Here is a 20,918-nt window from a genome sequence, read left to right on the forward strand (position 1 = left end):
TTTTTTTTTTTTTTCCCGTCTTCCCTCTTTGTTTCCTCCAACATGCTGCAATGATTGCGCGATAGCAGAGAGAAGAAAGAAAGAAAGAAAGAAAGAAAGAAAGAAAGAAAGAATACCATGGCGCCAGTAACTCGAAACCAAAAAGCTTTGCGCCATCCAGGCAAAAATCAAGAACAAGAAGAAAACCCCAAATAGTCCCTAAATATCCAAATGTCCTTCCCATAATTATAAACAAAAGTGTTCCGTAAGCCCAATTTATTCCCATCGCAATGCCGTAAAATAAGTCCGTCGAGGTCGCATAATAATAGTAGTAAGGGGAGTATAGGTAATCAAATCGCAAATGACTGTTGTGAAATATACAAGTGGTGCAGAAAGGATATAGGTAAATTTTCATAGCAAATATGGAAGATAAAGAAAAAATAGCAAAACAAAAATAAAAAAATGCGGGGACAGCCAGCCTAGAAAGAATCTACCTGCTCCTGTTTGATTTGCCTTGCACTCGAAGACTCGCTTGACGAGGCATAGGAGTGCTTTCTGTTCCCTCTGCTTGAGGAGCTCTCAGACTCAACGTCCATAGGATCGTTAATATTCTTGAACAGCTTATTGTCTTTCATCCAGGCGATGAGATCGGGGTCATCTCTATAGCCGTTTGATCTTTTCATATTCTCATCATTATTCTGGTAGTGAAGGCAAACATGGTCGATAAGTTCTGTCCATGTCTTATCCCCCTCTTCAAAGGTTGTAGGGCAAAATCCACAGGTCATTCGCTGTGGTGGAGGACGTAATTGCTCGCAGCGATGCTTAGTTTCTCTCATCTCCTTTTTCCAGGCAATGAGTTCCGGGTCACCTGGTTTGCGGTCGCCCAAATTCGGGATGGCATGCATTCGTTCAAGATGTTTCATGAAGAGATCTCCACGATTGAAGGCTGTTTTGGCTTTGTTCTTCTCGACGCAGTCTTGGTGGTCGCAGATGTATCTGTATAGGAAGAGATGCTGTGTTGCGATGTGTCTTTTCCATTCATTACGAGCACCGAAGCGAGCGCTACAACCCACGAAGCCGAAGATGCAGAGGTAGGGCTTCGTATGTTGGGTTTCAATGTGCTTTCTATTTCTATATCATTAGCAGGGGCGTCTACTAAGAGGGGTTCGCAAAAAGTAGCATACTTAAGCTCAGACTTATTCTTGAAGCGAACGTTATCGACCTTGCAACCCTGTTCTTGGCAATAATGGAATGGAATCTTTTTCTTGTAGGTCTTCGGCCGGTTGCTTGATCTTGCAGGTTGGTCGTCGCTGCTGGAAGAACTTCTGCGCCTCTCGGCCCTCCTTTTGGAGATGGGAGACACTGGTGTCCTCGATAAATTTTTGGAGGACCTAGACGAACCATTGTTGGAGCTCCTTGAGGAGCTCTGAGAGTGTGTTCGACCGTCGTTTTGAGACTGTGAACGAGTAACCGGTACTCTATGGGCCCAAGTATTTCCATCGTGGAAATTCGGTAGCACGGGCTGTGTGTAGTATGGTGTGTCAAGCGGGAACGAATCCTGGTCAAATTCCGCGTTTTGAATCGTATTTGTGAATGGAAATTCAAACTTGATAGTAGGTTCGTAAATATCGGTGCTTTGAAAGTTTAGTGTAAGATTTGGGTCGATAACTTCGGAAGACTTGTAGGAATAGGAAGTAGATTCACAAGGTGAGCCTGCCGCGTCCGGGAATGGCATCCCTATAGAATTGGATCTGTAACTAGACATTACAGGACTACCTTGACCCCAGGTAGGGAAGCCACGTCCAGAAGCACTACTATCTGTTGAAGAGCTCCGTTGGTCGTCGTCCCGGATTGAAGAGTGCCATGATGATCCTGCGTCTCCGTCCAGCGGGCTGAAGGTAAGGCCTGGCATTGCGGTGGCATTTAGTCCTGCATAGGCAGTATTGACTGGATCCGGTATTAGGCCCATTGGTAATGGATTTTCTCCGGCGTTAAACCGATCAATTGGATATTGTAATGAGGGCTGAAGTGGTAAGGGGAGTTTATGTTCACCAATGTCAACGATCCGTGTCCGGGAGTGGGCATTAAAGTTAGGTGGATACCCTTGCGGCCAGAAAGTGGAGGGTGCAGTTTCCATTGTTTAGAAGAGAGAGGGCAGAAAAAAGAAGAAGGTTTTAGGATTATATAAGTAAATCTAGAGCTTTTATATATGATAGTTATTAGCGCTTTGACTTTTCTTATAAGCTGGCTCTTGGAAAGCAAGATTCTATAATCGAGCTTGAATTAAACCCGATCGTTTATAGAGAAACATAAGTAGAGGCGAGTCCCGCGGAATCACCTTCGCGCTCAGGAAAAGTATCAAATGAATGTAAATTCCGGAGTATGTACCTACTGGTATAATAGCCTGTGCCGTTGCTAAACTGAGATCAACAGAACGGGCCGGCTCAGAAGCGAGCCAAGGTTTGAAGTCGGAAACCCAGGTCAATGCTTGCTGCATACACAGGGTTTGATTGTCTATGAAGATATTAAATGAAGATGAGACAAGAGTATGTGGCACAGTATAGTGGAGCTTGGATAGTACAGAAATCGAAAGGCTGATGATTGCTTAAGGGTCTTCGACAAAACGGAAACCGATTGAAGGTCAGGAGGGCAGTTATCTTATAGACATTTTTGGTTCTACTGCTGGTTAGATATCCGGGGGTGGGAAGTTCGGACCCACCTTCCTCGATATAAGTGGAATGTCCTAACTTCGAGCGCCCCACGGTACTCTCGGGGCGCAGGGTCCGGTATGTTAGCTTTTTGCGTTCTATCCGTTTTTTGTTTTGTTTTGTCGGACTGGGTGTGGTTTTCCTTGCAGATATGCAGACGCCATGCATGAAGAATACAAGTTCGTCGACAATCGGGTGCCAAATTATTATTGGTGGCCAGTTCCAACTGGTAGGAAATACGTACTAGGAAAACGGGAGGAGTTTGGAGCCATCCCAGGCACAGGATGCGGCTAAATCAGTGGATCGCTGTACGAGTTAATGCGGTGTGCGCAGCAGGCACTCGAAGAACCCATCTTCTAACGTAACTAGCCTCTGCAGTGGATGTCGCTCGCAAGTGCGACCATTCGCTAGCTTCGAGTTTTGGGGGTTGAAGCAAACTAGGCCCAAAATGTTGTTCTCGCGGAGGCTTGCGACATTCTACCTCTATCCGACACCTTCAATAGTTTGTGCGACATGGACGACGACCCCGGATAACAAAAGTAGCCCCAACCGACAAGCTAACGAGTGCCAGCGCCGTATCTCTAGCATTGCGAAGCTAAGGGCAAATGTTGAGCTCGCTCCACCGTTGATACTACACTGATAATTTAGTCAGCTCCTTTAGTAAATCTCGAAACAGGATTTCAACGACTGTACGAAGCACCCATAGCTAGAAACATAGCCGCTTGAAATGGAAGAAGCCGTCTTTCCTATTGATAGCAGTTCGCCCATTTGGGATTGTTTGAACAAAACGACAGGGATGGGCTGGTCGTACAACTCCTCAGGATCCACCAAATGGTCTGATGGCTGGCCCCAATGCGGGCATAGGAGCCTCAATTTCTCGGCGGGCTTTTCAGGTTGCAAACCGGCTCTCATATGTAATTCAGCTACTGGCAGGGGAGAAGCCTTCAACATGGTGGAGGCAAATATGTATCTGCGGCCTGATTCCAGCCCCAATGCAGTAGATAATTAAATTTTCAAAGGCTTTTCGAAATTTAGTCAATCAGTAAATTTTCTGAAAATCTCGACAGCGGAAAGACAAAAATTCAAGAGACATTAGGACATCCGTCTCTATCGCCAGTGGATCAAACTGTGGAAAACCCCACTAGGTTCTGCGTGGAGCTAAGGCCGTTCTCTGTCACTTTTTCGCGGCATAGGGTTTGCCTTGTTTCGCGGGTGCCTGGACCCAAAAACGTCGTAGATCGTGGACTTGTCCTGCAGGCCCTGGCAAGCTTAACTGTCCCGCCAGATTCAAAAGTAACTCCTACCGAGAACAGTGACAAATGGCTTGCGGCGGCGGGAAACTGGCTCACCGATTCTCAAGCCAATCAGCAAAAGAGTCACTGAATAACCAATGAGTGCCTGGTTTTTGAGCCGCAAGTTGCAGGCTTGTAACCCCGCTCTGGTCAGATGAACAGCATGCACACCTTTCCATTTCAGCCAGCAAACCCAGCAAACAGGCGTGTGGGTTCCGAAATCTCCCCATGCATGATCCCGAAACGATATCAGTATCAAAAGTTGTTTGCATGTATAATGCAATTTAAATATTTTCCCCGACCGGGTATATCGGCGTTGATAATTTAGATCATTATTAAGTTACAAACTTGCAAGTTCATATCTTTTTCCCGCTCAAGAACTCCGTCGATGATGGAGGGGAAGAGGCACAGCAAATGCAAAATCGAGCGGTTGCTCGATCATAGAAACGGCTGCCTGTAGTTTGTGCGATCAGGAAAAATCCAGTGGAATCCCCAACAAATGTATTCGAATGTGTATGTATATTAGTTTTATAAGAGAAAAGAACAAAACTACACGGTAATACCCATTAGGCCGGTTCATCTAGAAATCCTTAAAATGCGAGCTGTAATAACCGACATTATGCAGATGCAGATGGCGGTCTGGCGGAGTCAATCGTTCACCAAAACTATTGTTCTAGCGCCCCATTCCACGCAATTCGCAAATGTGGTTCTTTTTTTAGACACAAAATCCAACACACATTTCTGGACACAAGAATTTATTTAGGACTTGGAATCGAATTGGGACGGCTAAACAACCGACAACGGGTGACAGTTTGCATGCGGAATGGTGTAGGGTAATTGGATGAAACGGCAAGGACAATATATTCTTACGTATTGCCCAGGAACTTGGGCCTGGGGAATATTAATTTCATCATCGGATCGTAGGGCGATTCGAGTCGGGTAGCTTACCATCTACTCGGCCTCGCAAATCTGATCGGTGGACTAAGCGTGCATGTAGAGACCATGCATGTGGAGATTACAAAATTGTTTCATGGGAGTGCAAGGTGTATCATTAACCGCAGAATGGAATCGTGAACTAGATACTAATGCGTGACTTCTTTGCAGGCAATTGACTCACAGGCGCAGGCCCGGTGCACTTCAACTCATCTTTACGCATTGCATATGCATCCGTCGGTACAGCTAGGTACTTCCATTCAAATAATCGAACCCCAAGCAAACAATTTGATTGCTGTTTATCGATCGCGAGTCCCAGGTTGTTGGTTATTTTACACTTTTCGCACCGGCCGGGCGTTAATTTATTGCATACAAAATCACTTCCCGGCCGGAGTTTCCCTTACGGATTGTTGAATAATGTTGATATATTTAGTACTCTAAAATAGCATCTAGTTTGGTAGACGGCGAAGATCTACAGTTATTCTCCCTTATTCCAAAGGTATCCTTGATGTCTTTAACCCCGGTCCTAATGGACCAATCAATATATGTCGTGGGAGGAATACTGGGAATGCATTCTGGTATACATCAGAGTGGCCAATAGTTTACATACGCCGGCGCAGTCTAAGGCTGCATTTGTATCTTCCTTCGATAAAAAACTTCCTTTAGCTTTTCCAAGCCCATAATTGTTTGGGGCATCCATGTACTTAAGCCACTCGTTCCCGCATATAGTAGTTATGACTAGCGATAGCGGGACAGATTTGTGGTGAAACAATAAGGCAGAAAATTTTTGAAAGACCCACCAAAGCTTACGATCCTTGATATTGACGGCAGGTCGACAGGCCAACAAGCAGTCTTAGCTTAGACGCTTATTCCTTTGTCCTGGCAGATATAACATTCTTGGCTATCATGGCAGTGAACGTCCGGGCGATCGAATCTAAAGAGGATATCGGTACTGAAAATTGCACCACCTTGTGCACACATGATCACCTCGCCGAAAACTAATCCTGGCTACCGATTTACTAACAATATACCTGCTCCAGAGGACCCAAGGCAAAATAGAGGCACAGTTGGGTCAGCGGAATTGCGTATCAGTTGCTCAAGGCCATCTTTCCACCCATCGATCGGACCACGTAGGTGAAGGATTTCAAGGTTGTTTATCAATCCACCCCATCGGCATGCCAATCGCGCCGATAGTAGAGCTCTTGTTGTTATATATACTATATGGATTTCGTAATGATCATTTTTGCAGCTAGTCTCTCTAAAGAATATATCGAACTCGTCATAGAGATTACATTTCTAGATTGGATACTTTCTTTCTTTCTTTAGCCTATCGGTAACTTACAATACCTGTTCGAAGGGAACTCAATGTAAATTTTCAGCTTCTAGATCCTGTAGCTCGTAGCATCCTGTGCCAAATTCGAGTTACAGCAGCTAGCAAAATTGATAGGTTGATGATCGATGCATGATAGTTCACTTAACTTTTGCCGGCCAATAATATATATTTTAGTATGAGGGATAAATGGGTATAGCTGTAACTATGGCTGGTCCGCTATACCAGTCTTAGGAATATATTGTATATGTGTATAGCTGACACGAAAAGCTGCCAGAATCAAGCCGGTCAAAGTAGATAAATACACATCGGCCTTAAGCATTTGTTATCATAACCTCCTGCGAAGGCGTAGCAGCTCGGGCTCGAGCTCACAGAGTATTGGTGAAATATCATGTTCAAACTATATGCATATCGCCTCTCATGTAGTAATTCTAAATATTCCGGAAACTCCCACTTTTATAGCTCTACTACGATTCTCGAGCGACCAATTGCATAAGAGAATTCAATGAAACAATAAATATAAGCTCCGCACACTGCCAAGCCTTTGTATAGCCCGGATTCGAGGCTAGCCTTCTCTTTCGATCAGTACTCATCACAATAATGGTCGTCACCGGGTGGTATAGGTTCGACCATGTTTACGAAACCATATTAACGTTTGTACTATAGTAACTTTAGTATTAGGAGTATTCGGTTCAAAGATGAGAATATTACTGAGAGTCATGTCTTTCCTTCCAGGTCTGAGTATAATGAGACAAATGTTTTCCCTGAATTAAAGCTAGTTTTAATTTTGTGCAGGGCGAAGGCCACTACAATTGTGGTCAACCGGCGTCTGGGAATGAGACTAAACAAAGGCTATGGTTATTGTATACATGTAGGTTAAAAGTTGATTTATATTTAATATTGAAGAAGCATATGGAGCTATCCGCCGTTTTATACCGCTTTCCACGGAGCAATAAGCCAGACCTGGCCAAACTTTGATCGAAGTGCATGCCAGCGCTCGGTCCTAAGACTAGGAGTACGTGTTGGTGGTTGACGTGTTCAACCGCGCAAATTTCGATTTTCTTTCATCTAGCACTCCTCTAAACTCTCGAGGATATTTTCCACTAGCTGACAAGCCTGCTTAGGGGTGTATATACTAGGTAAGTGGTATTGGTAGCTCAGCGTTTGCATTTGCCCCTGGCCATGGCGTAACTATTTCAGTTATAATATGCTCAAGTAAGTACAATGCATTTACCCCTAACCTTTTGCAGCTTGGTTGACAACTATATGGGTTCATTGTAGCCTCAAAAATATATACAGTGAAGTTACTTTAATAGATGTACAGATATACAAGCGCTGATTAGTTGATGAACACAACACTGATAGCAGTTCTGCAAAGTGTTTGGTATGCTGACCTAAGAAAGCTGACTTGTACTCAAATTGTAGCAATCAACATGCACATAATCGCCGAACTATAGAAGCAGATGGGATTTCGAAGAAAGGAGAAAAGAAGAAGAAAAGTCAAATCTTGGTTCTTTATGCGTTGCCCGTTGGATATAATCAAGGCACAGATGCGGTGTAATCGACTGGCGGCGCCGGCGTTATAATGTTTGAGGCGGATATTGATGCGAAAATCACGACACTAGCAATTGTACGTTGAGTTTATTTCAGGGGTTAATTCGCCAAATTAACTACGAGCTTAAGTACGTACGTACGTTCAATATTCTGACATGGTGATCGTTTTGTTGAGGACATACGCGTATACGGATAACGGTTGATACAAGATGTCTTTTGATCAATTAATGTTGTCACTAAATTTGAAAGCTCAAATTACGAATCCTAATTAATTCGAAGAAAGTACATGAATCCAAGTCATTCAATTCGGTGCCCGTTGGAAATATCTCTCAATGGTCTGGAGACCAAACTTAAGTATGCCGATATATCCGTGAGTTTGAGACTGCATTCGTCAGCTACATTCCCTCAACAATGAGCTAGTGCGAAATTATATCAGTATGTGCGCCAAATTCGCAGACTGCTAGATAGCTAGAATACGCATCCCTCAGTTGCAAGGTTTTTGAGAACTAGTAAGTGCAGCCAGCTATGCATGGAGAGTCTTTCGTTCTAAATACAGCGACTGGTGTTTGACAAACCCAGCCCTTTGGTATCGACAGCTAGCTCGGATCCGCCTGCCAGGTTTAATCACGATGCTGTGAGCTGGGAATTGCCGGTAAGATAGATTCGCTTGCTAAACGAGAAGGAAAAAAAAAAGACCTGTTTGGGCTTCGCAAGAGAAACTTGATCCCTTCGATGGCTTGCGCACGTGGCCTAGGCTCCTTGTATGTAAACGATGGAATGAATGCCAATGCCTCAACCTTCGTCGGCGTGGGCGCCACATAATCCAGATTGCCACCATCAATCTGCATACTATTGCTTTCTGGTACAAGATTCGGAGAACCTTTTTGGCACCTATTCCGATTCTCCGATCGTCCTTACCACGACAGACACTATTGGAACGTTATCTGATTGTAAAATTTCGAAGGTTAAAGCCAGGTCTCCACCAGAGCCAATGAGCGGCCATCTTCGTTTCCAGAAAATTTCCAATTTACATTCGGACCATACCGCTTCGAGCAGACATGGGATTGCTAAACAGAACTCCAGCTCCGAGTTTCTCTTCCCTGCCACCGCCGTCTGATGTGTCGTGATGTCAAGGGTGGGCTCAAGGATTGTATTCGCCGGGAGGGACTAAGCGATTAAAAACCTCAGCTGACAAGTCCACCCTAGTAGAGTGAAGCTTCGCGCAGTCGTTTTAAGTTGGAGCTGGGATGCGCAGCAGCGACTGCGACTACAACTAAAATTATCTTTCCGATAGGGTCGAAGCTTAACTTACAAAATTATTGAAGCTAAATCGAGTGAGAATGTGAGATCACAGCGTGTTTAAAAAGAACGGGGGACGAACTTAAGCCTCCAGTTTTCGAATTTTAGACCACGGTTTTTGATCCCCACGACACACAAAAACCATTCCTAAAAACGCCTGTTGTGGAACCAATTTTCAAATTAGGCATTTGCCAATTCAGCATGTCAACTATAGTTCTTGCAGCCGCCGCACTCCTCGTGCTTTATGGTGGCACTGAAATGGCTTTGGAGACTTGTTCATCTGTGAGTACTTTTCAATTCAACCGCCTGTCGGCTGACGTTCAGGTTCAAAGCTCGATTCTGCGGTGTTTTTTTCCCTCTTGCCCCTCACATGAGCTTAACCCTTGCCACTCCACACGCACTTGTTTTCCATATCCTTGTAAATCTCCAGAGGAGGTGTACCAGAGTGCCGGGCCAGACCAACGAATTTAAGATCTCTATGGGGAACCCCGCCAGATGTCTTTTGTCTCTTCTAGTACAATGATGTACCTCGTGATATGTAGTTACTTTCCTACGAAAGAAGAAACAAGAGAGAAATGGCTTTTTTCTCCGCACGGTTGAAGAAATCTTGATTTTCGAAACTAAAATCTGGTTTCAAGATTCAATTCTTTGCTGTTATACCTACTTATATGGACTAAGTTTTGAACTGCTCCCCCTCCTCTCAACATCACGATCCCACAAAATTCCGTGGCTTGTCAACCATTGCTTCCACGCTACTACGGATCGAGTCTAAAGCTCCGTTGTGGCTTTTTGATAGATTCCATTTACAGTTGGAAAAAATTCCTCGCTCTATAAAGAATCCAGACATTCCCCTCTTGCCAATCTTTTCTTTCTTCTCTCTTCGGTATGCGTTTTTATACTAAACTTTTTCAACGACGAAAAAAGGCTTCAGAGACATCAAATTCAACCTCGGAACCCGGTGAAGAAATGGAGACTATATCCCACAATTCAAGCTCCAGGATGCAACGAAGACATTCTTCAATTGCATTGATCGGATGCTTTTTCCCTACGAGAAGCAATGGAAACAGTACACGATCATTTGGAAGTTTTAGAAGGAAAAGGCGAGAGGCTTCGACATCGGGGACTGATAAGGATAAACCGAAATACGTTCACATTCCTCAGCATGCTGCGGATAGTCATGCCAGAACGACGACCCCGCTTCCCTTCACAATGAGGCCCCTATCACAAGATTTTACGCCCGCCAGAACACCAGGCCCAATTCCATTCGGTATGAGGCCTATGTCCTCAGAGATTACAATTCAACCGGCCACGTTGAATGCACATTTTATGGAGCAAGAGCACGCCAAAAAGGTTGCAGGTCAAGGTGGCAGAGTCCACATTGTTGGATCAGTCGCGAGTTAATGTCGCAATCATGTGCGTACATCAATCTGATTGAGCCCTGAAAATTGCACGGCATATCTAACAGCTTCGAACCTAGTCGTTAAAGTAATCATGCGGCGTCTCCACTCTCTCGCTCAAGAGGGACTTCCCTGTCCGGACCATCATACCAGACAACAATACCTGGTGGCTAAAGATACTTGTCATCAATTTACACTCGCACCTTTCCTTCCTGGTCATATTTCCTTTGCATGTGCATTATTATATTAGCGGGAATCTCGGGTGGGCGTCTTTTTGTTTTTGAATTTACCAGCATTTGGTCTTATTTTCTCAAAAGAGGGGGATCTTTTATCGGAGTTCGGGTTTTGACTGCATCGTATATACGAATATTCTTGCATATGTGGAGGTTACAATCGTTATTTTCAAAGATCATGTCAACTAAGATGTTACAGTTTAGCAATTCAGCCAGAGTATAAGGCTGTTACTAACTACTTCCGTCTCATATTTTATTTCTTCATTGCTCAATACCCTCGTAAAATACCCGCCATCTCAATTAATCCGAGGTTTGCATAAGGCTGTTTGATATTTTTTTGATAGCGAGTCAGCTGTTAACGCTGACTCTATTACTCGTTTTGTCAAGTTGAACATAATTGAGGTTAAAGGCCGTGCCTGCGTCTGTACGCCGAGCCGTTATCAGAGCTGACCTCTCAGATATCTCCCACGAACCGCGCAACATTGCGGCGAGTTTTAGCAAATCGTTGGCCTTAGCTGCATCATTCTAACACTGCCTAGTCAGAAACCGGCCCGAAACGAAACTGCACTTTCCGAACCGCTTCGGAGAGCTCGATAGAGATAGGAGAAATATTTTTCCACATTTACGGCCGTATAAATGCAAGAAACTTTTGGGGTTTTCAGAAGAAAAAGAGGGGGAAATGACGACTCCGGAATAGTACTATAGTGTGGATGTGCTAGCAACCACGATTTTTTTTGGCGGTTTATTTGTCATTTGGTAGAGGCAAATCCTGAATCACCAGCTTGGCCGTCTATCGAACCAATAATCCATGAATGCAAGAAGCTAGAAGACTTGGACCTGATCCCTTCTTTTTAAACTTTATAGTTGATACAGGGGTAGAAATGGCGAGTCTCTTAGGAACTAACTTATTCTGACTAGGCCCTATCAGCCTGAGTGGGCCTGTGGGGCCTTTGGACTTCTGGGCTGTGAACCGCTGCGCATGTCGAAGATTCTGGCCTGACAGCGGAGATCTCTGTGGAAGGCTGGAAACCAATTGAAGGAGCATGTATCCGCGAAAAAAAAAAAAAAAAAAAAAAAAAAGATTAATTCTGTGGATGATGAAATACCGAAATTGAGTGGTATACGTAAGGAGAACTTGTGGATGATCCGATTCTATCATTCAACTCCAAATATCCGATCACTTGGCAAAATTAAAGCTGGCTCGGTCGGGTTCACTTTCATTCTCACCGCCAGGCAATATTTTCCTCAATCTAATAAAATACTTCCAAACCCGGCCCGGCCAACGGCTTTTTTTTGATGATTTTCGTGGTCAATGTCCGTGCTGGACCCCGGTTTCAAGCTTTGACATCAAATACCAGCCATCTCGATTGACGTTGTGGCGCCACCGGGTCCCCAAACCCGCGCCTTATCCTAGAGTGGGTAGCTCTGCCCTGGAAACGTCAAAGGGTAAGTCATGTCCAATATGACATTTAATTTGAGTGCTACCAATGGAGTCAAGCCCAGACGTAATATCCAATAATATGATTTTCAAAAAAAAAAAACGTTTCAGTTCTTTAACTATATAATGAAATATTCAAAGTACTTAGGTAATTCTGGATGCCAAAGGAGGCGGAAAGAGCGTAGCTTTCGCTTTGGCCATTGAATGTTCGGGTTGTTACGCTTCCTTCTGCCTGGCAGACAACCTGCCATTGCTGCTGTTTTAGTTGTGCTTCATAGGCAGCAGGGTCAACTGGTACCTCTTTCCCATTACTATCGATTGTATATTTTGCTGCTGGTGGAGCAAATCCCACAGATCCGTCGTCAAGGACAGCGAGGTATACGTATTCTAGTAACTCCGTCGCAGTCAAGACGGAAGTGAATACCCTCGTAATCCCAGTAGAGTCCGTTTTGACCGACCAACAAGTGCCAGGAAGCTGTGTGACAGTCGCACATGTTTGGATCCCGTAAGTCCCGTTCGAATTGGCCGCCCAAGCTGCAATTCGGCCACAGTTGTGCTTCCAGAGCTTGCTCTTCCTCCAAAATCAACATCCATCAACGATATTGTGTTTTTATCGGCAGGGACTTGATCGAGATAGTCGATTTCTGGCTTGTAAGGCATCTTGAGCCCTGCTGGAGACGCGTAGGTGTCGATAAACTTATCCACGGGATTGGGGGATTCCTATGCAGTGCAAACATAACGATCATGATGACCAAGCCGACGACCGCGAAGACAGCTGCTGCTGCTCCAAGGCATGAAGCAACTGTAGCAGCAATCGCAACTGACTCTTCAGCGAAGAAACCGACTGACAAAAGCAAACCTGTAGCGATAGCTAGTATCTGCAAGCCACTAGAAATTACCATCATTGTATCCATTGCTTTTTGTAGTGGATCTGTGGATTTTGTAGCATCCATGGCGCTTAGATCAAGACATATGCCTGCGAGAATCACTCTTACAACATTTGCTAGGAACTCTCCTATATTTCTTCCGAAAATTTTGTTCCATATGGTAAGTCTTTCTCCTTTAATTGACATGGTTTCTTCGCGTGTTCGAAGAAGCCATTCCGTAAGGGCATTTACATTCTAGATACCATCTGTTAGCCTTTCGAATATTACCGACACTAACTTAAGCAAAATCTTTAAATGAAATTCGAGCCTACCTTGCATGAAGCACCTGGCATCGGAGCAAATACCCTCTCGACCCCGAACAATACTTTCAAGCCATCCCAAAAGCCCGAAAGTTTAAAAGTCGGACCAGAAGTAGGCGAGTCTAACGACACCTTGGAGAACTTTGGTTATGATCACCAGGGTTGCCCCGGCCGCTGTAGTAACGAAAGCCGCCTTTTGTGCCGTCGTCATAGTCTTCCACAAGCTACTAAGGTTACACGTCGTCAACATTATTGCGCAGAAATAGCCGTAGTAAATGCAGTTGCGTCCGCACTATGTGCTAAACCTGTCCATCATTTTGAAGCTTCATTGAAGTCCCCATAAAACTCGAAGATATCTCGTGTTACATTAGTATTATACTAGTACCAGAAAAATACCTTCCAAAAATATGTTTACTACACTTTCGATTAAATTCTCATGAAAAACTCCTACAACCTGGGTTTTCCCAGAAAATAATTTCAAGCACAGGGGTCAAGCTCGGTGTACTTCAAAGCCGTTGTGTTGTAAATGTGGCAATTTTGGATCAAGCTGGTTTCGTTCCCAGGCGGCACATTAATTAAAGGGAGGCAGCTTCGCTCATAAACTGGTACCAGTACCAGTGTATGTGTACAAGATCTTGTTCAATCGACTGTGCTAGTGGATTTGATGCACCTGAGTGCTGTACAAAATTGTCCCAGACCAATGCATATTGTATCTTTCCCATTATTGTTTTGCGAAATCGAGAACGCAACCGGCCGGGCCCCGTCGGGGTTTGCTGTAGCCAATGCCAGATGCGCTGTTACTCGAAAAAAAGCGTAGCCGCCCGTAGCTTCAAAATGGTAAAAGACTTAGCTTAGCTTAGGTCCTAACTCGGCTTGAAAAATGGGCGACCGTCTGTGGCTTCGGGATCCGCGGGAGGCATTCACCTCGAACTCAAAATATTTAAACGAGACCAGGCTAAAGCTAGCACAAGGCTACACTGTTGGTTTCATTTGGGCAGAAGCGACCTCATGCTCAACGAACCGATGAACTGGCTCTAGAAGAAGGAAGTTTTATATATAGCTTCATAAAATTTGTTTCTAAGAACTAGTTTAAATTATAAACTTTTCCTATGCGCGCTTATTTACTGGCTACTTGAGACGGTTCCGTACGTTGTTCGAGCCTTCACGAACAAATTTCATTTTTATTATATTAGGGTCGGTGCACAAGACACTATAAATTAATCTAAACTACACCGATTCCAGCGCAACGTTTCAAAATCATATGGCAGTACACCTCAAGCGCATGGAATATCAAGAAGCGATTGGTCCATATTTCTACAAGTGAAAGTAGGACTCTTCGCGCTTGGGGGCTGAATATTGATATCTCTTGCGTAAATATTGTTGCAATTTTCAGGCCCGCCACAGACTAAGCTTCCCACTCGAGGGTCGTACTTCTTGCTTGCGGTTCCGTATAGACCGCGGAACAGAACGTTGCTGATTTTCAAGGTGGCTGGGACTTCGGAGCATCTAGTCAAGTTGCTTTGGCCGTAGCATTGCGTAATTTCGATAGCGTAGTCAATGTTCTTGAGGCGGATGGCGTCCCAGGTCTGTATTGGAATCGCAGATAACAATTAGGGTTTACTGATCGAATCGACAGAGTATAGGCGCTTTAGCAAAAGAAATGATACTTACGACGTTGAAGACACGACCATGACCGCCACCGCCACCCTCAACCCACGAGGGGGGCTTCGCATATTCACCCGACCAGACCTTGATTCTGCCAGCACTAGTCGCGTTCGTCATGGTAGTATTGAAAACATAGATATTTTCAACAATATCGTAATACTTTGGATATTGACCTAAAGATCCAACGGAAATACCATGAGACCCGTTGCAATCAAGACTTTGGACGAGAATGTTTGTCGAATTTGGCTTGAATGAAACACAGTCGTCATGGTTGTCAATCTTTGAGTGTTGGATGACAATATTGTCGGATCGATAAGTATCCCAACCATCGGTGTTCTTTGGTTCGTTTTTACTGGTGGTGCCGCCGGCAATGCTGACGTTGTCGAATATCATGTTCTTGCAGGTATGAACAAGGATGTACCAGTTGGCGCTGTAGCGGAAATTGATATTACTGATGTAGGCATTGTCGAGATCGAAGAAAGTCACCAAGATTGGTCTCCACGTCCAACTGTTCGCCGCATGTGCATCAATCCACTTCTGGGAGTTACCGTCAATAGTGCCTCCTCCGTACTGAATTTCAATGAAAATTGATTAGATATTATCGAACAGAGCTTCACATAGACGGCTATTGTACAATTGTCAAAACTTACGATATTGACATCCTTTCCACCGATCTGGATAAACGAGGACGAGTTCTGAAACTCGTACTTGAAGCTATTCTTCTCCCAGAACGGGATATCGTCAACAAACTTCAAAGTCCCCTGAAGCTCGATATCGACCTTGTTTAACTGCAGGTCCAGAGGCGTTCGGATCATATAAAGGTCGTCGAGTAAGGCGATTTTGCCGCCATTGTTGCACTTCTTTGCCGCAGCGAGAATGTTGGGACCATCATCAAGTCCATTTCCAAGGGCATCGACAAAACAGGTCTTTGTTGTCCTTGGCGTCTCTTTGAACTTCTTTCCTGTGTTCAATGGGTAAGGAAAGACGACAGGTCTATCAGTTGTTTCCTTTCCATTGTGCGTCCTACCCCTGGCCTCGAGAGCAGTTGCTTCAAGAGGCGAAGCGAAGGCTGTAGGGGCCACCGCAAGGGTAGCAAGGACGATCGGGAGCAAGTTCATAGCAACCATCTTTGCTATTTTGCGGCAGAGAGCTTTGAGATATCGATTGTGTCCCTGATGAGCCGGCGCTGCTGTCGAACAAAAGACTAGAATTCCCCCTCGTCCCTGGTCGCTTCTTAAATACAATCCGCGGCCATGGCACTGGCTTGAGGGCCCATGCTACGAGCATGCCCAGCCGCAGAAACTATTTCCATGTCGCTGAACCCTAGGATCTACTATTGAAACTTTGGCGGTGCGAAAATTATTTCCGGTGAACGTTCGAATAGGATATCGTAAAGTGGATAGAAACGGAGACGGCGAAATAGGGCCAAAAAAATAAAACACAATGTGGCGCCTGTGCTCCATATATTAGCCCCACCTATGACTATGAAAGCATTGTTTTTGCATATCCTGAGTGTGGACAACTTGAGTTAAGGGCTCTCACGTCTATGAAGAGCTTCAGAATGCCAATGCTTGGATCTACAGCGCCAAGATTTGTAGACTTTGGGATCGGGAGCTGGCCTGCCATTAGTTTTTCCGTCCGTAGAGTGGGAAAAATCCGGAGTAGAATACACTACCAGTTTATTACATCACGAATAAGTACTTAGTTGCCGTTACCAAAGAGAATGCTTGAATATGCCGAGGAAGCGAGTATTTATGGAATGCGGGGATAAGTGTGGAGGCCCCTTGCTTGAATTCCGGCTAAATGCATGTTCCACGGTATCGATGTTTCTCATACAGAAACAGTGAATTCAATATTGTAACTCCAGAATATCGGCTAAATGAGATCGAAGCTTCACCAGAAGAAGAATAACGGAGCTATGCCATCAGGCCATCAACAAGCCTTTTAGTTAGAAGGAAGATGTATCCAGATCTCCATTGGTGGAATCTTTGTGAATGTTCCTCGCAAAACAAAAGTTTGGAACCGAGCTGCACGTGCTAAATAGCCGGCCGGCTAAACGAGCCTTACCTAGTTCCTATTACTACGATACTGATTGATGGATGCCCTTCAATTGCAATTTAAATCGATTTCTTGTCAATTCAGAGAACTGCCTAGAAAAATATACTAGGAATACATATTATACTAGTTAATATCTTGGTTCCAACAGCTTAAAGGATATATTATATGTGCCCAAAAGCCTGATACGATCGTTGGGCCGCGCCATGACAATCATAAGCTTCAGTCACTATCATATTCAGTATCTAAATATGGATATTCAATGTATGGCCGTATGCAGCCTAGAAATATTAAATATAGGATCATAGATCGAAAGTCTCCTGTCAGCCAAGTCAGAAATATTCGTCAATCGAAAACCTGTGCCCGCAAACCGACAGGCCCAAGTGCACACACCGAAGCTTAAGCCTTGCTTTGCAAAACCTATGATCATGATCAATCTGGCAAATACCGATCCATCAGCAACACTAGTGTAAAGTGAACCACAATCTTGTTATTTCCTTTAATGTGGGTAAAAATAGATGGTAATTCAATTCTAGGATATGGACTGGTATCAGGATCTTTCCCTATAGTTTCTGGAAAGGTGTAATTATCGAGATAGTACATAATCATCCAGGTCTAGGTTCGGTCATCAGAAAACAAGCGTTTGTGGTTTAGTGGTAAAATCCATCGTTGCCATCCTGGGTTCCGATCCAGTTCAGTGTCGATGGGCCCCGGGTTCGATTCCCGGCGGACGCATAAACTATATTTTTTTGTTATTTTTACTTTCCCTCCCTTCTCCTCCACCATCAGATACTACGAAGCCACGAGGCTAGAAAGACATCTCCTAATCGATTCTCCCTCCTTCTTTTTTTTTTTGGCACAAGTTTGCTTCCAAACCAAATAGTACGATTGATCCCTCTGTCGAGTTGTAGCCCAATCGCCCAAAGCCTTACTCCAGCACCAGCACCTAGAAGTTTGTGGCAACTAGTCTTAAGACTTCTAGAACCATCGCAAAAAGTCCGACCGGCCAGAAATACGGCAACCCTATCATAGAAGTGTTTTCTTAGCCCAGGGCCAGTTTATGGAGGGAACCTTCTGGTCCGCGGCTGGCATTTCAAGACACGCCTGCTCCAGAAGACATAAGACGTGTTGAATCTGTTGTATTATGAACAACACAATCTGACTGTGACACCAAATGCACATCCGACAGGTAAATACAAACCTAACTTTGATATACTCCGACGTTAGAGCCCCTGATCAATTAAAAGTAGAGCTGGTACGGTTTCCTGGCATCATTCTACTGGTTTTATCGCGCTTCTTCACACTGGTAGAGTCTGAGGGTCTATATACTTATCCACTTGAACGCAACAAATTGTAAAGTTAAAGGGGATCGTGTACAGCTTACTCCGTGCATGTATACATACTAATACATATACAATGGGATTTGAGCAGCCGAGGTTCGGTTCCCTCTACCACGCCCAACCTCGAATATCGTATACTGAAACAGATAATTGAGTCGGGCTCAGAATAAGTTGGAATTACGGAGAACATTAATTTAAGAAAGAAGTAGACATCGTTTGGAGAAAGAACAGAAACGGATTAGAAGACGACGTGGAAATCTTGTGGTGCCGGAGGGCAACGCAAGAAGTCCAACAAGGGCGAGCCGCATCTTCGTTCCAGAGTTCGACCAAAGAGGAAGGCGGTGGAGAACAATGGTTCCTGTAGCGGCTCTTGGTCTCACCGGGTCGGCAAATGAGAAGGCCAATTGCGGCATAGATATCGTGAGAATAAAGCTATTCTTAAGCGATTATGCAGTCAAGAGACCCAACTTTTGCCGTCCGCCGTCCGCCAATGGTACCAACTGGTGGACATCTCTGTCCGTCAATTCTTTCCTTTAGACTCTTTCGACACAGCTCTAGAAGCCCTCGGGTTTCTTGATATATTTGCCAGGGGGTAACATCTTGCCGGAGTGGGCGATACACGAAACGGTTGGAGCCCTCACCGTCTACGAAGACAGTCAATATTGGATGTATCCCAACAAAGGATCGCGCACGGGGAGCGTACTTAGCCTTGCCCCTATTCTAAGGTACCTAGGTAGCAATACACTAATTCACTTCTTCCCAATTATCACGTTCTCTGATGAAGATCTACGCCCAATCGTCCTATTTTCAACCCAACATCTAACGTCGATATGCCGCAATGGGACTTTTCCTAAAAAGGATGCCACCGAAACTCCAGATACTGAACAAATTTGCCCTCGTGGAAACGTCCGTGCTTCCATAGCCGCCTGTGAGGATGCACCTGGCTACCGCCTAAGTTAGGTTCTACCTAGGTTTACTGAACCGTCTCCAATCTTAGCTACAGAGGGTGAGTTAAATCAATCTAGACGACAAGTATGAGTGGAATATAAAATGGGGCTCTATTCTCCACATCATAGGGCTTTTCTTTTCAGTTCGCCAGGCGCATTGAAACTCACCTCATCCTCTCTATCTAACTATCCTCTCAACCCACCAGGAGTGTGGTCTTCCTCATCTATCAATCTTCCTCTGTCTTCTTCTTTTTTTTTGCTTACGAACTCATTCCTTATTGCCCAGGTTGGCTCAACGTTCATTACATCTCATTTCGTCAAGTTTTCCGAGTATCTTCAGCCCAAAAAAAAACAAAATACATTCTACAAAATGCGTTTCTCAACCATCATCTCTGTTGGCCTTGCTGTCACTTCTGCCCTGGCGGTACCCGTCCAACAGGCGGAAGGAAAGAGCACCACGGTTCAATACGAAAGAGACCTTTCCAAGCGCTCTTCATTCCGAGAACTCCTCCAAAAGCGTAAGCAGTGCAACAAGGGCAAGAACCGAGCTAGCACCATCGATTCTACCACCAGGACTATAACTTTGGCTTCCTATGAAACATCCCCGACTCCAGCCGGTTACGAAGTCCCCACCGACTATCTGGCACCAAATGGCCAAACATCTCGTCCATCAAAGAATAATTATACTACCTCCAACGGATTCGGTGGTCGCAGGAACCGTGGTGGTCGAAAGAATGGTGCATCGAAGAACAATAGCACGACTACCCCGACCATAACGGATGATGAGACTTCTACTGGTGGAGATTCGGGATACCAGAGCTCGAGCCCTAGTCCTAGTCCTAACAATAGTCCATCATATGAAGATGATACCCCAACGAGCTATTTAACTATGCCAGCTGGTTCATCCACTGGACTCGAGAGGGGATCTTCGGTCCGCAACGTCGGCCCAGACGGCACTTTCATGTCCGAGTCCGCAATCAAACCATACCTTCTTGCCGCCCACAACATTGTTCGCTCTCTCCACGAAGGCGCCGGTTCAATCACCTGGGACTCCAGCATTGCCAAACTCGCCGAAGAAAACACTCCAAACTGTGATTTTGCACACACTCCATCTGCCAAGCGTAAGGGGCTTGGTGAAAACATTTCTTATAACACCAATGGCAACCCCGAAGACCAAGCTCTTCGCCAATGGTACGCTAATGAGGTTGTCAACTATAACTTCGATAACCCGAGCAATAGCGATGGTGTTATTGGTCATATGACTGCTATGGTCTGGAAGGATGTCAAGAGCTTTGGATGTGCTGTTAGAAACTGTGGTTCTCATGGTATGGGATTGTACTTGAAGTGTAACTACTCCCCGGTTCCTAACATCATTGGACGATATGACCAACAAGTTGGACGAGTCAAGGGCGCTTCCACTGAGGCACAGATTAGGAAGATTGTTGAGGCTGCTACCGGCTTCGCTCCTAGGTAAATGGTTCGCTTCATGTTACCTAGTGTCGGTCGGTCTGGCTGTTGGGGGGGGGGGGCAATTCAATGACGTATATTGGCTTCTTTTCACC

The 20,918-nt window shown here is 44.8% G+C and overlaps 6 protein-coding genes across 6 annotated transcripts; 2 read left to right on the forward strand and 4 right to left on the reverse strand.

Moving 5' to 3' along the window:
• Window positions 1-458: 458 nt before the first annotated feature.
• AOL_s00007g84 (uncharacterized protein) lies at window positions 459-2,116 on the reverse strand (the record flags this gene model as incomplete). Its single annotated transcript, XM_011119985.1, has 2 exons — window positions 459-1,104; window positions 1,164-2,116. 2 exons carry the CDS (start codon window positions 2,114-2,116, stop codon window positions 459-461), a joined length of 1,599 nt encoding a protein of 532 aa, XP_011118287.1.
• A 1,228-nt stretch (window positions 2,117-3,344) lies between these two features.
• On the reverse strand, window positions 3,345-3,638 carry AOL_s00007g85 (uncharacterized protein; the record flags this gene model as incomplete). Its single annotated transcript, XM_011119986.1, has 1 exon — window positions 3,345-3,638. One exon carries the CDS (start codon window positions 3,636-3,638, stop codon window positions 3,345-3,347), a length of 294 nt encoding a protein of 97 aa, XP_011118288.1.
• A 6,456-nt stretch (window positions 3,639-10,094) lies between these two features.
• AOL_s00007g86 (uncharacterized protein) lies at window positions 10,095-10,496 on the forward strand (the record flags this gene model as incomplete). Its single annotated transcript, XM_011119987.1, has 1 exon — window positions 10,095-10,496. The coding sequence occupies one exon, from the start codon at window positions 10,095-10,097 to the stop codon at window positions 10,494-10,496; it is 402 nt and encodes a 133-aa protein (XP_011118289.1).
• Window positions 10,497-12,278: 1,782 nt separating this feature from the next.
• On the reverse strand, window positions 12,279-13,236 carry AOL_s00007g87 (uncharacterized protein; the record flags this gene model as incomplete). The annotated part of the gene is made up of 2 exons (XM_011119988.1): window positions 12,279-12,697; window positions 12,762-13,236. 2 exons carry the CDS (start codon window positions 13,234-13,236, stop codon window positions 12,279-12,281), a joined length of 894 nt encoding a protein of 297 aa, XP_011118290.1.
• A 1,387-nt stretch (window positions 13,237-14,623) lies between these two features.
• AOL_s00007g88 (uncharacterized protein) lies at window positions 14,624-16,141 on the reverse strand (the record flags this gene model as incomplete). Its single annotated transcript, XM_011119989.1, has 3 exons — window positions 14,624-14,935; window positions 15,021-15,584; window positions 15,665-16,141. The coding sequence occupies 3 exons, from the start codon at window positions 16,139-16,141 to the stop codon at window positions 14,624-14,626; spliced, it is 1,353 nt and encodes a 450-aa protein (XP_011118291.1).
• Window positions 16,142-19,726: 3,585 nt separating this feature from the next.
• Window positions 19,727-20,830, forward strand: AOL_s00007g89 (uncharacterized protein; the record flags this gene model as incomplete). Its single annotated transcript, XM_011119990.1, has 1 exon — window positions 19,727-20,830. One exon carries the CDS (start codon window positions 19,727-19,729, stop codon window positions 20,828-20,830), a length of 1,104 nt encoding a protein of 367 aa, XP_011118292.1.
• Window positions 20,831-20,918: the final 88 nt, after the last annotated feature.

This window comes from Orbilia oligospora, assembly GCF_000225545.1.
Source record: "Orbilia oligospora ATCC 24927 unplaced genomic scaffold scaffold00007, whole genome shotgun sequence".
In the NCBI taxonomy this organism is placed as follows: Eukaryota; Fungi; Ascomycota; class Orbiliomycetes; order Orbiliales; family Orbiliaceae; genus Orbilia; species Orbilia oligospora.